We start from the raw sequence: 14546 nt of genomic DNA, 5'->3' as shown, positions 1-14546 counted from the left end.
AAAACTTACCTGGAGCGTGCATTGGAAAACCAGTGAAAAGTGGAGCTGCCAATGTAGGCGGTCATTGAGAAGGGAGGGGTTTTGGGGGTGGGGAGGAGGTTGTTACCAGGAGTCCTTTGGGACCCCCGAGCTGCTTCAGGAGCAGTGCAGAGCAGAGCATGCAATGACTGCTTCGTGTTATGGTTTGGATCTGGCGTGTCATCAAAGGCCTTGGGTGCCTGCTGGTGGCATTCCAGGAGCGGTGGAAACCTGAGGAGGTGGGGCACAGTTGGAGGACAGAGGTCTCAGACGTTGGCCTGAGGGTGACTTGGGAAACATCCTCCCGCGCTCTCTGCTTCTGCTCCACTGTGAGGAAACCCATTTTGCTCTACCTCTGCCCCCAGCCATGGTTCTTCCTCCTCACATAGGGGTGCAGAAGCGATGGAGCCAATTCCCTGAAAGGTCTCAGACTGCTGGGAATCGATTCAGTTAACCCAGCTGCTCGAACGCTAGAGAAACACTTCGCCAGCTGAGCTTCAGCCCAGCCCGGGGGCTGTTTCTAAGACTTCCACAGCCTAACAGGAAGGAAACCACACTTCCCAGTGTGGTATGCTCTGCTAGCAAGAGATTATTTTTCAAGTCTGGTAACCGCTTAACCCCAAACCAGATATTTAAATTATTTCTGACTTAAGAGGCCTACGAACCTGGTATGTTATGACATGTATAGTTGTTTTGAAACAAGCAACACACACACACGCTTTACCTTTTCCTTCGGTAGCTGAAAATAATTATGGAGAACAAATACTTTGTTGATTATATTTTGTTTAGAAAAAGAACTGAGAAATGTGGGGAAGCCCTCGGAGCTTTCTTTTCTGGCTCCTGTTAGGAGCTGGAGGCCCAGCTATCTAAGCAATGTGACACTTTCTATACTTGACATTCCCTGGGGAGGTGGAGCAGGACAGAAGCCCCAGCCACTGTAATGACCGCGTAGCTGTGGGGAGGGATGTTCCCTGGCCTTCCTGTGGTAAGGATGTGCGTCTGTCATCTACTCGCCATGAGAACTCATACGGCTTCCAGGCTCAGGCGTCTTCTCTACAGTGAGGGTTAGCGGAGGCTCCTGACACACCATCGTAAGCGCCTCAAAACTGCCTGCTACCTGGCAGGCACACCAAGCATTAGCTGCTAATTTTCCTACTAAAAGGATTCTACAACTGCGTTACCGGATGCTCCATCGACACCCTGGTTTACAGTCTTCCTCCCGCTTTGGCGCTGGGATCAAACCTGGGCTTTCACCCGTGGCACACAGAGCTACCGCCTCAGTTTCACACTCCAATTTGATTTTTTTAAAAGTTATTATATTATCTTTTTGTTTTATTCTATTAGCGAGATACACTCTCATTAAATAGCCCATTCTATGTCCTCTAACTCACAATCCTTCTGCCTTAGTCACCCCAATATTCAGATTATATATTGGCCCTTATATTGCTATTTTAAATCACTTAAGGACACATAGATACAACCGAAGTGTTCTTTTCAACCAGGTACATTTCAAACAACTTGTTGGTAAACATTCAATTACAAAAACTCCAGTTCGCTTCCAGTCTTTATTTAAAGCACACCTCCTGACAATGCCTAGGACAAATGCAACTAGTGTGTTCCTCTGTGCAGATACAAACCAGTGAAGGAGACCTTCCCCTCGCTTGGCTTGACTCAGAGAGGAGTCAAATAGCCGGTGTCATTCTCAGGAAGGAGTGACCAGCTGCTGCACAGCCCATGAGATTCTTCCCATCCAAAGCGTGGACTGCGACCCGTGCTGCTCGGAGAAAAAAGCCCCCTGGAGAACAGTCCTTTCCTGGGAGGAGCCCTGGCCTGCAGTTCCCCAGCTATTTGTTGAATCTGGCCTCCAGTGATGTTTATCTGATGGGCAGAGAGTAGGAATCTGGACAGTGAGTTTGTCACGGAGGAGAGGCCACAGTTATTTCCCTCCAGATCCCTGGAGATGAGTGGGAAGCCCATTGGGTGGGAAGAACCAACTTGGAAAAGGAGCCTCTGTAAAGAAAGGTCTGAGAGCCTTTTCCTATTAGGAAGGGACACAGCTACCCCAGAGCCAAAGGTTGTGCTATTCTGTTGTGGGCCTCTCTAAATTCACACAGCTTAAAGAACTACAAAGATTAATTCTAAGACCAGAAGGAAAGACACTTCTTCAACCAAAGGAAGGCAATTATACATGGGGTTCAGGAGAGCATTCTACATAATTTAAGCAAGTAGAGAGTTTTTCTGTTTGTAATTTTAAAAAGGACTTCCCTCTGAGAGCCCAAAGGGTCACAAGAATTAGAATAATTTAGAGAGCCTGGCAGTACAGTTTTTTTTCCAAGTTGAAGAGTATGATAATGTATTTGTTTAATGCACAGCAGGTCAGGGCCTGTGGTTGTCAGGGAGAACATTTTTGTGTGTTTTACTCTGAGACTCAAATGTTGAACAAAAATAATAAAGTAATTCTTAAACATCGTAATTCGCACAGCCACTTGAGTGTTGAGCCCTGCCTCGTCTCCCTGAGAAAAACAAGATGAAGGGGATGGGGAAAGGAGTCACAATACTCTGGCTATTTTTTTTTTCATGTATATCTCTGTGGTATGTGTTTGTGTGATGTGTTCATATGTGTGTGCAGGCGTGGTGCAGGGATGTACCCAGAGCTCATCAGTTTGGCTCGTCAGCCCAGCCGGTTTGCTCCAGTATTCCCGAGTCTGCCTTATGAACACTGAGATTACAGGTTGGGGGGCTGGGGATGTGAACTCAGGTCCTCACATTGTGAAACAAGCCACCAAGCCGTCTCCACAGCCCCACTGTGGCCATCTTTGCAAGGCTGGGTTTGTTCAAATTTTATCAGAATTGTTGTACTTTTTTTTTTTTTTTTTTACCGTCAGCTGGGCCCTAACTGGTGGCATCTAGGAAGACAGAACCACAATTGGAAAAAAAAAAAATGTGTTCAACAGACTGCCCTGGGGGTAAGTTGTGGTGACATTTTCTTGATTAATGATTGATGCGGGATGGCCGAGCCCAATGTGGGCAGTGAAGAGTAGCGTGGTGGTCCTGGCTTGTATAAGAAAGCAGACTGAGTAGACCAGGGAGAGCAAAGGGTAAGTAGCATTCCTCCACCTCTCTGGATCAGTTCTTGCTGCCAGGTTCCTGCCCTCAGTGGTAGACACACAGACAGACACACAGAGATAGATAGATAGATAGATAGATACTCCAAGAACATCTGTCAAGTGCTTGCATCACTTTATTAAAACCACATAAGTTATGTTTCAAATTGATTTATAAGAAATATTATAATAAATAGTACATAAATAAATATAAATAAGCTCATATACTTTCATGAATATAAAATATAACAATAAATATTTTTAAATAAGTGGTGACTGAGTGTTTTCATAAACACTTTGGTACAAAAAGACTAGCTTATCAGATCTTGCCCTTCTGCCGACACTTTCAGGGAGGACATTTTCTTACAAACAACGTGCATAATAAATATGAGACATGACTGAAGGGGCCGTGCTGAGGTAGCTGTGCCACCGTTGATGGGGGGTGGGAATGTGATAGGAGCATCGGTTTCTGCAGGAACTTAAGGTCAACTAGGCTAAGGTTTCCTGACTCTTAGCCCACCTCGTATTAAAATTTCTTTGGTTCATAGTTTTGCAAAGAGGGCACTAAAGGGGAGGGACTGGGGCCTTTCAGGAGGAGTTCAGATAGCTCATCACTTTGTTGATGGTCGTGACTCGGATGCTGAAAGCATGGAGTTGAATGCAGAGATGCATTTCCAATTTGATAGGGTCTCTTTCTGCCAGGTAAGGTTTCCGGGGCACAGTCTGCCCATTATGATTCAGAGCCTAGAAAGAAACAGCAAGCAGGACATATGTACAATTTCAAAATTAAAGCATTGTCTGAAAAAAAAAGGGTGAAGTCAGTGCCTAGTCCAGAGCCTGCAACCTAGCCCCTCACATCTAGACCCCCTTCACATCTCCTCCTGGGTGGTGTTCCTACAAGAATAGGGGGAAGAAAAACTCTCTTGCAAGCACACACCTATGTCTTTAGTGAGCTCTGAACTGCCCAGAAAAATCATCATTGGGGCTTGTCTCTCAGAAACTATGAGTCTATGAGGTGGCATCTGCAGCAATAGCTAGTTAATTTTACCAGGTTCTGTTAAGAAGCCCAGACCCTTTAGAAGAGGAGCTGATGGGGTGGACTGTCGATTACAGCTCACGATCAGTAACAGACCTATTTCTGATAGAAACACCATTTGTGTTAGATAAACAAACCAGTAGCATGCTTTTCACTCATTCCTTTTGACTTGATAACATAGAATAAGAACTTAATTTTACATGGTGTTTAATAGTCTAGCTTGCTCCTCACAAAATCCCAAGAGAGAGGTAGGGTATTTAAAGTCATCACATTTTACAAACATGCAAACAGGAGTTAACTCTGTCAGCATGGTTGTCTGGTTCCTGGTAGACCTCTTTCTACTGCCCAAATCACCTGACTTCTGGGCTGGTACATGCAATATCAGTTACAAATATCTGTATGGTTGTTTGGCACATCTATAAACTTCACTGTCTTTCAAATAAGTAGCCTGGCTAGTTCTATGTTAATGTGACTCAAGCTACAGTCATTTTGGAAGAGGGAAACATCCGTTGAGGAAAATATCTCCACCAGATTGGCCTGTAGGCAAGCTTGTGGTCATTCTCTTATTGATGATTGATGTGGGAGGGACCATCTCACCCAGGGCTGGTGGTCCTGGGTACTACAGAAGGCAAGCCAAGTAAGTCACCAGGGTTCATCAGCATCAGCTCCTGCCTTCACTTGCCTGGAGGAAGCTATGGGCTGCAAGCTATAAGATGAAATAAACCCTCTCCTCCCCAACTTGCTTTTGGTCATGATGTTTCATCAAAGAAATAGAGGCCCTAACCAAGACAGTGTATATGAAATGAAAATGCTTCTCAGACAGTGACTTCTGAACATATTTCATCCCTTGTCCTAGTTATCAAGATACTCATCTCTCTTGCCTGTGTTATCGCTGTTTTGTGTTTTGTGCTGCCATCATAAAGCAAGGTCCCACAGATACCTAACACCATGGATTTCTCTACGTGATAGATCACTTTTCATTTTGCTCACATTTTGGTTCAAAATAGATTTTAACTAGACACCAGCCCCACTTGTTTTCCCTAGTAATACCTGAATATGTGTGCAGCCCCTAAAGTGCTCATCCTGCATTTTTAAAAAGGGATGTGTGAATGTTTGTGTGTGTTATACACATGTACACATGCATATATTTGTGCCTACAACGTGCAGGAGCCAGATAAAGAAGTCTTATGTTACTCTCCATCTTATTCCTTTGAGGCAGGGTCTCTTCCTGAACCTGGAGGTTTCATGGCTAAGCTGCAGCAAGAAAGCCTCAGTGATCCTCCTGTCTCCACTTTCTTAGGTTATAGGCCAATTCAAGACCACATCCTGTTTGTTGCATAGGTACTCCAGTCCAAACTCAAATCCTCATGGTTGCCATAGCAACTGCTTTTAATCACTGGACTGTCTCTCCAGTCCTAATCTTAGACCCTTAAGAAAAGAAAGTATTTAAAACAAAAAAACCTTTTGTAGGGGGCCCTAGTTCAGCCTTTTACAGGCTGTCTGATCTTGGATAAGAATCATCACTCTCCTAAGCTTCAGTTTCTTCCTTTGTACAGACCTTATTTGCTTGCTGTGGGGATGGTACGAGAAAAAGGCATTTGAAAAGAGCTTGGTGAATGGTGTACATCATGAGGTCAACAAATAGAAGGCTGCTTACATTTGCCACTACTGTAAAGGGCTCCCTCAAGGCTGTCCTAGCAGATGTAACCTTACAAGGCCTTTCATGGGCACTTGGGAAGTGGAGGCGGGGCCACTTCAGGTCTCTCCCAATCCAAGAAGGGCTGATTCTATCATATGTAATAGGAGGAAGCCTCACCTGCATCAGCTCATCAATGGCTGCCAACATGTCCTTGTCCAGAGTGATCTGATTCTGACGCCGAAGCTCTGCGTCTATGGCCTGGAACTCTGTCTGGTAAATCTTCAAGTCCTCATAGATGCTACTAAGGCACAGGGTCTAGATGCCAGGACAGGATGGGAAAGAAACTACTGAGATGGGCTGAAACTCCATGACCCTGCTGCACTTGAGAAAAATGGTGTGTCTTACCATCATGGAAGAAGTCTTTTGGGGAAGCAGGCAGCTCCCTCTCTAGAAGAAAAAATGACCAGACATCAATATTCTGAATCTGTCATGAGGAAGACATCTCTGTATTGCTTACTTACGATCATGGAAGAAGTCTCTCCAGCCAGGCAACTCTCATTCTAGAGGAAAAAACATATGAGTATTATGAGTATATTAGTTCCTTTTTTTTTTTTTTCTTCAAGATAGGGTTTCTTTGTGAGCCCTGGCTGTCCTGAAACTCTCTCTGTAGACAGGGCTGGCCTCAAACTCAAAGAGGTTTGCCTGCTTCTGCTGGGATTAAAGGCTTGCACCACCACCGCCCAGCCATTAATTCTTAACATAAATCTCTCTGATGGTTTATCTTCAACTAACTTTTCATTACAGTAAAAAGCCTGGCAAGCTTTACCATCATGACTGCTTTTGTGTGTTTGTGTGTGTGCAGGTGAAAGCCAGAGGACGAGCTTTGGCATCTTTCTCAATCGCCTCTTCAGACCTTCTGTTTTCCGACACAGGGTATCTCCCTGAATCTGCAGCTGGACCAGCTGGGCAACAAGGCCTAGGTATCCTCCAGCCTAGTGCTGAGGCCACATGTCAAACCATCACAGCCAGCTTTTACATAGGTGTGGGGACTTAAGTCTCATGCTTGGGTACAAAGAACTTTCCTGAGCTTCACCAGCCCTCCCCTCCCTTTTTAAAGATGAGATCTTATTCTGTAGCCCTGGAAGCCTAGAACTCAGTCAGTATGTAGACCAGCCTGGCCTCTATGTCAACAGAGTGCTGGAATTAAAGGTGTGTACCACCACACCCAGCTCATAATTATCCAGTATATCCTTCAGCTTCCTGAAGTGTTCATATTGTTGTGATGTTTTTCTTCCCCAAAATGTAAACGTTTGGAGACAGCTGAGGTTTGCTGCACAGCTCTTGTGCTGCATGTGTTCTGGGGAAAGGTCCTCCATACCTTGACCAGTTCCAGTGGTAAACAGGCCTTCAGTGTGCTGGTTTTGTCTTTTGTGATGTCTTCGCGATCGAAGTCTTCAGCACCACAGTAGTTAGTTAGCTTTTGTCTGGCCTGGGAAAACCATAAAAAGAAGCTGAAGTGATAGTCTCAGCAAGACAGCTGGCTCCCTCGGAGACTGGCGCCCCAGGGTACCAGAAGTGCCTGAGTTGGCTACTCCGAGCCTTCATCTCTTTGACCTGTAGGAAATTCAGAAGAGTCAGGCCTCCTACGTTCTCTCCCTGCCTTCCCTCCCACTCTGCTTAGGCTGTTTGTCAGCAGGGCGTTTTTCCACCATGGGAACACTGTGGTCCTTGCCACAGGCCGTGTTAATCAGAATCTGCAAGGCACTGGGATGCTTGCTTCTGGTGAATCCTGATGTTTTTTTCCTTTTGCCAAGCAGCTGTGCTGCATGAATATCTTTTTCAAGTGTCAACTTCTAAAGGGGAACTGTTGAAGTCACAGCTTGGTGGCTGTAGCAAATCTGCAAGCCCTAAATACTAGTTGAGCTTAATTTACATACACGGGGACTATCTCTTACCCCGTGGTGTGTTGGAAAGCACCACTGAGCAGAATTACACAACAGATTAAGAAGTCAAGAGCTCTCTGATGGAAGGTTGAGATAACTTTTACATTCTGCTGTAGTACTAGGGATGGGACACGGAAGGGACAGTGATATGCCCTCCTGGATTCCAAGTTCAACTAGGGAAAAATAACCCAAACTCAGACAAGATGGGAGTGGAGAAAGGAGGAGCAGCTAGTTAACTTTGAAATCCTACATCGCCTCCATGTCAAACCTCACCTCAGGAAGGCAGCCTCTCCTGTCTGCAGGTATTCCTTAGGGAGCCGTCCTTAAATTTTTTCCTTAATTTTAAGGTTTCATGTGTGTAAGTGTTCTGCCTCCATGAATGCATGTGTGCCATGTGTATAGTGCCCACAGAGGCCAGGAAAATGACAGATTCCCTAAGACTAGAGGCACAGATGGTTGTGAGCCACCACGTGAGTGTCAGGAATCGAACCCTGGGCCTCTAGAAGAGCAGCCAGCACTCTTAACCACTGAGCCTTGAGGAACAGTCGGCAGCCCATCATGTGAGATTAGAAGAAAAGGAAGGACTTCTCCAAGAAGGCTTTGTGGAGTGGAGCTTATCTTGGGATAGTCATGGGCAGCAAGCTAGAAGTTCCTCAAGAAAGATTTAAAAACAGTAGAAAGAAGGAGTCTCCCACTCTTCCCCCTCCCTCCCCCCCTCCTCTGTTCCTGTCCCCTGCTGGGGATGGACCAGAGCTCCTCATTCATAAATAAGCCAGAACTCTGCCCCTGAGTTACAGTGGCAGCTCCAGGCTATGGGGAACACACCAGTGTTTACCATAACTTTGTAGCGAAAGTGAGAGGAAATCACTGTAATTTTACAACAGAAAAGGATAGGTTGCATTCAAATATGAAACCTGAGAAAATTGAATTGAACTATAAAACCGGATCACACCTGCCCCAGAAAAAGGAAGGTTGGACATGACCTCTGATATCCCAGTCCTCCCTGAGATGTGCCCATCCAACAAGAGCTGCATCACTGTGTTGGCAGTCAGTGAGCAGAGAGAGCTTCACCTTTATGGCTTGTGAAACACAGAGACTGTACGGTGACTGTCTCTCTCTCTTTCTCTCTCCCTATTCCACCTGCAGTGAGGCAGAGCAGGGAGCACCGGACACATGTCCTATGTGCAGCCAGGCCGGGAGGGACATTGTAAGTATCCACTTTCCTGCATGTAGACACAGTCCAGACTGATGCCATTACAATTTATTACCATCCTCCCCCCTCCCCGAGACAGTTTCCTTTAGATTGTATTGGAAGGTTTGAACCGTTTCCCCTACCGCTCCTGCCAGCTACCCAGGAACTACGGCTTCCTAGCAGATACCACCCGGTGGGTTAGAAGTCATTTCAACAGTGCTGGCTTCGAAGCCAGAAGGACACTCACCGTCTTCAGCGCGTTGTCCGTAGTCCTGAGCAGGGTTTGGGAGCTGTTAAGACACCGGGCGGGTCCGGAGACCGGCTTGGCTCTGGCCAAACTGAGGTGGATTAGGACAAGGGTGACCAAAAAGAAGAGGCCTGGAAGGGACAGGAGGGGTAGGTCGAGCCTGTCAGCCTGGCTTGGCCTCTTTCTTCAGCCGTTCTTGGCATCTTTGCCATCCATTTCTTCTGAGGCTGACCTCCCTCCACCCATGTTTCAACCCCTTCCTCGGGGCTGACAGATGGCTGAAGACCTCCCGGGTCTTTTTGGGGGGGCACTGGCTGAGACCTGCGTTTTTCTTCAAGGCTGGGCCTTAGTTTTCTTCTGTGAAATGGGCGCAGTGGTAGCACCCGGGCTGCTGCAGAGACCATGCCGGTGCAGCGCAGACCCAGCACGGCCGTCCCTCCCATCCTCCTTCCCTTGGCGGGCAGTTGCTGTCCGCCCTTTCCCCTCCCTTCGTGGGTCCAGGGCTTCTGCCTGCCCTTCCGCGGGCCTCCTTCCCTGACCCTGTCACCCTCGTCCCGGGCTACTTACGGCGTGACTGACGCATGCTGGGCCGGCACTGAACAGGACAGCTGAAAGCTGGAGGTGAGGCAATTCGTACACTGACCCCAGGGGACACATTTTTATAATTGCCTGGAGACCCGGCAGGACTTTCCCAGGACTGTCTCTTGCTTTCTCTCTCTGTCTCTACATGAGCTTCTCAAGGACGCGTGCGTCGGTCGGTCGCCCCCGGGGCGGGTGGAGCTTTCGGGTTAACTCTCGGAGTGCGCTTCTGAGGAGGTTCCGGGACCGGCCCGCCGCCCACCGCAATCAAAGCGAAAGGGAAAGCGGCCGCGAGCGGCTGCTCCTGTCCCGGGACAGGTCTGCCTCCCCCACTGCCCCCTAGCCACAGGGGGCTGCGCCGTCTCCGCCGTGGACGCTGAGTCTGACTGAATGTGCTTTGCGAAGGTGTCTGCCTTAAGCATTTAAAAGGGACAAAACCAGTGTGGCTAAATAACTCTTAGAACTCGGTTCTGGCAGTTCTGATTCAGTGCGATGGCTGCACAGCATGCTGGGTAAAAGGCCAAGAGAGCGTAAGCCCATGCATGTGGCTCTGCAGAAGTCTAGGGAGCAGCGAAGGCTCCTGCAAGCCTACGGGGTCTGCAAGGCGGCTTTACAGGGCTGCTAGTGAACGAGTTCTGGAAATGGGAATCAGCTCTGTAGGGAGGTAGAGAGGAGACGGACCAGTGGGTGCTGCAAGCTGTGATACTGGTGTAGATGTAGCAGGCCACTGCTGAGGTTTTGGACAGCATCCTTAACCTCTCTAGAGTTTAGCAAAGAGAGAGCCTTGGCTTTGCATGATGGGAAGATCCCTTCAGCAGCAATGTAGAAGCCTCATGCCAGTGGTCCACTCAGATTCAAGGGAGTAGATGGCAAGACATGGTTACACCATGGCTCCATTCAAGATGGGGAGCAAAGGTGAGCGGAGGGGATTCCCAGTGGGGCAACAGGCTACAGCTTGGTAGCTCTCCAGGCTGAATGGGAATTGTTCCAGTTCACGTAGGAGAGGAGTAAGAACTTAGAGCTTGCAATCACAAGTTGTGATTTGGAGGTTTGGGGTAGCAGGTTCCCTGGAACTTCACTCATTTCTACCCCAAGACAGTCTCACTGGGCATGCACAGAGGGGAGGGCTCGCTTGGCCATCAGCTCGCAGCCAGCCATGTGTCTGGCTATCTCCAGACTCATACAGGGAGGAGGTCAGAACCATCTGGCATGCTGTGAGCACCCAGCAGGGAGGGCCTCTGCCGAAAAGGGCATCACAAGGCCAGCAAGAAGAAAGCTCTGATCTGTAAGGTCCCCGTGGCTGTGAACTGGGGACAAGGGACAATCGATTTTCAGAATACATGTGCCACAATAGTTCATGTGAGGCAAATGACAGGTGTCCAGCGGTGCTTGTGTCTAGAAGATTAAGATGATGGAGTTCATCACTCCTTTCCTAGAAGGCACACCTCTTACAAAAACGCAATTCCTGCTCTCTAGATGAGCCCAGAGCCTCTGTTCAGGGTAGCTGTTGAGATATAGTTCCTGTCCATGCTTTTCTAGTACAACCTTTTCATATTTAAATCGATACATGCATATAATCTGTGTTGGTCATATTCATTCCCCACGCCTCCACTTAACTTGTAGACCCACAACCTACCCTCCACTTCCTTCTGACTATCATGTTCTAAGTTACTTTTTTAAAAAAAGAACACATGGAGTTCAATTTGTGCTGTTTATGCACTCAGGAGTATGGAGCCTTCCATGGGAGCATAGTCAACTAACCAGAGGCCACGTCCTTAAAAAAAAAGAGAAAAAGCCTGAATGTGCCCCTTGAAGAAGCCATTAACGCCAACAGCTCCTCAGCTAGGGGTCGGGGCTCATGATCCCTTCTGGCTCCATGCTGGGATTTTGACCGGGGTGATCATGGGAAGGTGCTGTGTAGGAACCACAGCTGCCGTGAGTTCCTGAACACAGTGTTCTTACGTTGTCCGGAAGACACCGTTTCTCCTCAGTCTTCCCAGACCTCCGACCTCTACATTTCCCCCCTCTCCTCCTCCATGCTCCCTGAGCCTTGTGGTGAAGGCCTTGTGTGATACGCTTGTCTCATTCATAGGTGAGCACGCCGCGGTACGTATTCTCTGCCTACTTTGTCAAATGTTTCCTGGTGTTTTTGCTTTCTTCTGTAATATTACTTCTCTAAGATTTTGAAAATACCTACTAGGACTAATATATGCTATTTAGCATTGTATTGGAGATGGTGGTCAATGCTAGAAGTAAGGAAAAACAAATAAAAGATTTTAATGCTGGAAACAAAAAAACAAGACCCATCATTTAACAATATTTGGTGTTACAGGCTTTTAATTTCAGTTACTTGTGAGGCTGAGGCATAAAGTTCAAGGCCTGCCCAGCTACAGAGTGACAGGCCACCCTCAGCAAGTAAATGAGATTCCGTCTCAAAGCCAGAAACTTTTTAAAGATTTATTATGTATATAGTGTTCTACCTGCATGTACATCTGCACACCAGAAGGGGGCACCAGATCTCATTATAGATAGTTGTAAGCTACGTGTGGTTGCTGGGAATTGAACTCAGGACCTTTGGAAGAGCAGCCAGTGCACTTAATCTCTGAGCCATCTCTCCAGCCCAACAACTACTTTCTTCTTCCTCTTCTTCTTCTTCTTCTTCTTCTTCTTCTTCTTCTTCTTCTTCTTCTTCTTCTTCTTCTTCTTCTTCCTCTTCTTCTTCTCCTCCTCCTCCTCCTCCTCCTCCTCCTTTTCATCCTCCTCTTCCTCCTCCTCCTCTTTCTTCTTCTTCTTCTCCTCCTCCTCCTCCTCTTTCTCCTTCTCCTTCTTCTTCTCCTCCTCCTCCTCCTCCTCCTCCTTCTCCTTCTCCTTCGCTGGTGAGATATCTCAGGGTCAGAGCATTTGCAGGCAATTTTATGTGTGCCATTCATCTTGAGTAAGTCACTATTTTCAGCTGTTTCGAGGATTATTGATAGCAGCCATAGTTTCAGTTTTGAGTGAGTGAATTTATAAAGCAAGCAAAAGTCAACACAAAAGTAAATAGCAAGTGGCAGTAGAAACAGGGAGAGGACAAAAATATATCATCAACTCAGGGATTCCTAACGTCGGGCAGAAATGCCTGGAGTAGCCTGATTTCGAGAACAGATCAGATCAGGGCCTTACAAACATCCACTAGAAACTGACTGGGGAAGGCAAGGCAGTCACCTAGAGTTCCAGGTTGAGCTTTCTTCCCCAGAATGTGTAGCCTGATGTAATCAGCTGTGGAAAGTTCCTAGCTATTAATTAGCTCTTCAAATAATGCCTGTTGTTTTCAACTTGGTCTCATTTTAGGTTTCAATCTAGAACCTCCTAGAATTCTAACCACACACAAAGCCAACCTTTTAAAATGTTCTATCTGTTTAACGATGCTTTTTGGATTTTCCTCCTCTTTTCCAGGAACTGGGCTCTGGGTGTTTCCATCAATCTATTTTCTACAGTGCAGTTCTAGGCCACTAGCACTTTCTTCACTTATGCTTCAACAATTGCCAGATTCACTTACTGAAGGTTAATTTCAGTTACTGTTTGTTTGTCTTTTGGTATTAGAACTTCTACTCGGCTTTTCAAATTATAGAGACTTCAGTTCCTGGATGCGCTTCTCCATCTTGTCATCTGTTTTCCTTATCACGTTGACAATCTTTATATTCTGAGCCTGATCATGCCAACATCTGGATCACGAGTGTATGATCCTAACGTACATTTCCCTCTTGACCCTGTCTCTCCACTGCTGGCAATTTTCTATTGACTGGTAGACATTCCATACGAAAAATTGTTTGTGGTCAGGGGGGTTAGCAGTCAGACCAAAACCCAGAAGCCCCTGAATCCACCAGGGATCAAGCTGGCTGGAGGCTCCATTTCTAAAAGCTAGTCTTCTTTGTATGTATTTTTGGAGTGCGGCTCTGGAGAGTTCCTGCCGGAAGTAGGTGCTTCCTGAGGCCTCTCCGCTCTGGTGGGCTCTTAAACCCAGTGTTTATTTGCTCATCTCCACAGGACCATGATTACCTTTGCATAATTTCTCAGCTACTCTTTGCTCTTGGCTAACTCCTCCCCTGCTCTGCTTACGGAGGAGCAAAGAGCAGCTCTTTCTCCACAGGCATCTCCATTTTACACTCTCCCTTCAGGATTTTGTCTGAAGTCCTGGTTAACTCAGTGACTCTAAATTTCAACTTTTTTTTTCTCTTCATTGAGTCTCCCCAAGCCTGATTCTCTTTTTTGCGAACAGCCATTTTCTGCCCAGCTTCTCAGTTTTCCTCCCATCCCCACTGTGCTTAGGAATTCGCAAATGCCTCAGCAGAGAGGGCCAGAAAGTTGGGCTTTTCCACTGAGTTTTCTGTCTTTCACAGATCTTGTCTTTTCAAGGTTCTAGCTATATAGAAAGCTCATCAAGGCATCTGGAGTAGAAGAAAAAAGAAAAAGGATTCTTTTAGCCATCTACCAGCTTCTCCACTGAGGAGATGCGTGAGGATGGACCCCAGGGCTGTGCAAGCCTTCTACCACTGAGACACTCTCCCGTCCCATGCAAATGAAGGGACTTTGAATGTGGAACTATGCCCAAGGCTCCGAAGTTGAAGATTCAACTGCCCCTGTTCTTTTTTAAAAGTAGTATACTACTTAATATTCTCAGTGCTGGATGGACTCTGATAGTCAGAGACAGTAATAATGTGAGCGGATATTGTTATTATTACCTCTGAGATGATTGGTTTTGATTGTCAGCCTGATTGAATTAAGGAACGGCTAGGGGATCAGTGCAGC

General features: G+C 46.8%; 1 protein-coding gene across 1 annotated transcript; it reads right to left on the bottom strand.

Moving 5' to 3' along the window:
* Nucleotides 1–3243: 3243 nt before the first annotated feature.
* Il12a (interleukin 12A) lies at nucleotides 3244–10182 on the bottom strand. Its single transcript, XM_021651580.2, has 7 exons — nucleotides 9747–10182; nucleotides 9180–9310; nucleotides 7176–7286; nucleotides 6319–6357; nucleotides 6203–6244; nucleotides 5975–6112; nucleotides 3244–3866 (listed from the first exon to the last, which is right to left on the bottom strand). Exons 1-7 carry the CDS (start codon nucleotides 9760–9762, stop codon nucleotides 3711–3713), a joined length of 633 nt encoding a protein of 210 aa, XP_021507255.1. The 5' UTR covers nucleotides 9763–10182; the 3' UTR covers nucleotides 3244–3710.
* Between the last annotated feature and the right edge of the window lie 4364 nt (nucleotides 10183–14546).

The sequence above is a fragment of the Meriones unguiculatus genome, chromosome 2 (genome assembly GCF_030254825.1).
Source record: "Meriones unguiculatus strain TT.TT164.6M chromosome 2, Bangor_MerUng_6.1, whole genome shotgun sequence".
Lineage (NCBI taxonomy): Eukaryota > Metazoa > Chordata > Mammalia > Rodentia > Muridae > Meriones > Meriones unguiculatus.
This window is presented reverse-complemented; position numbering and strand designations above follow the sequence as displayed.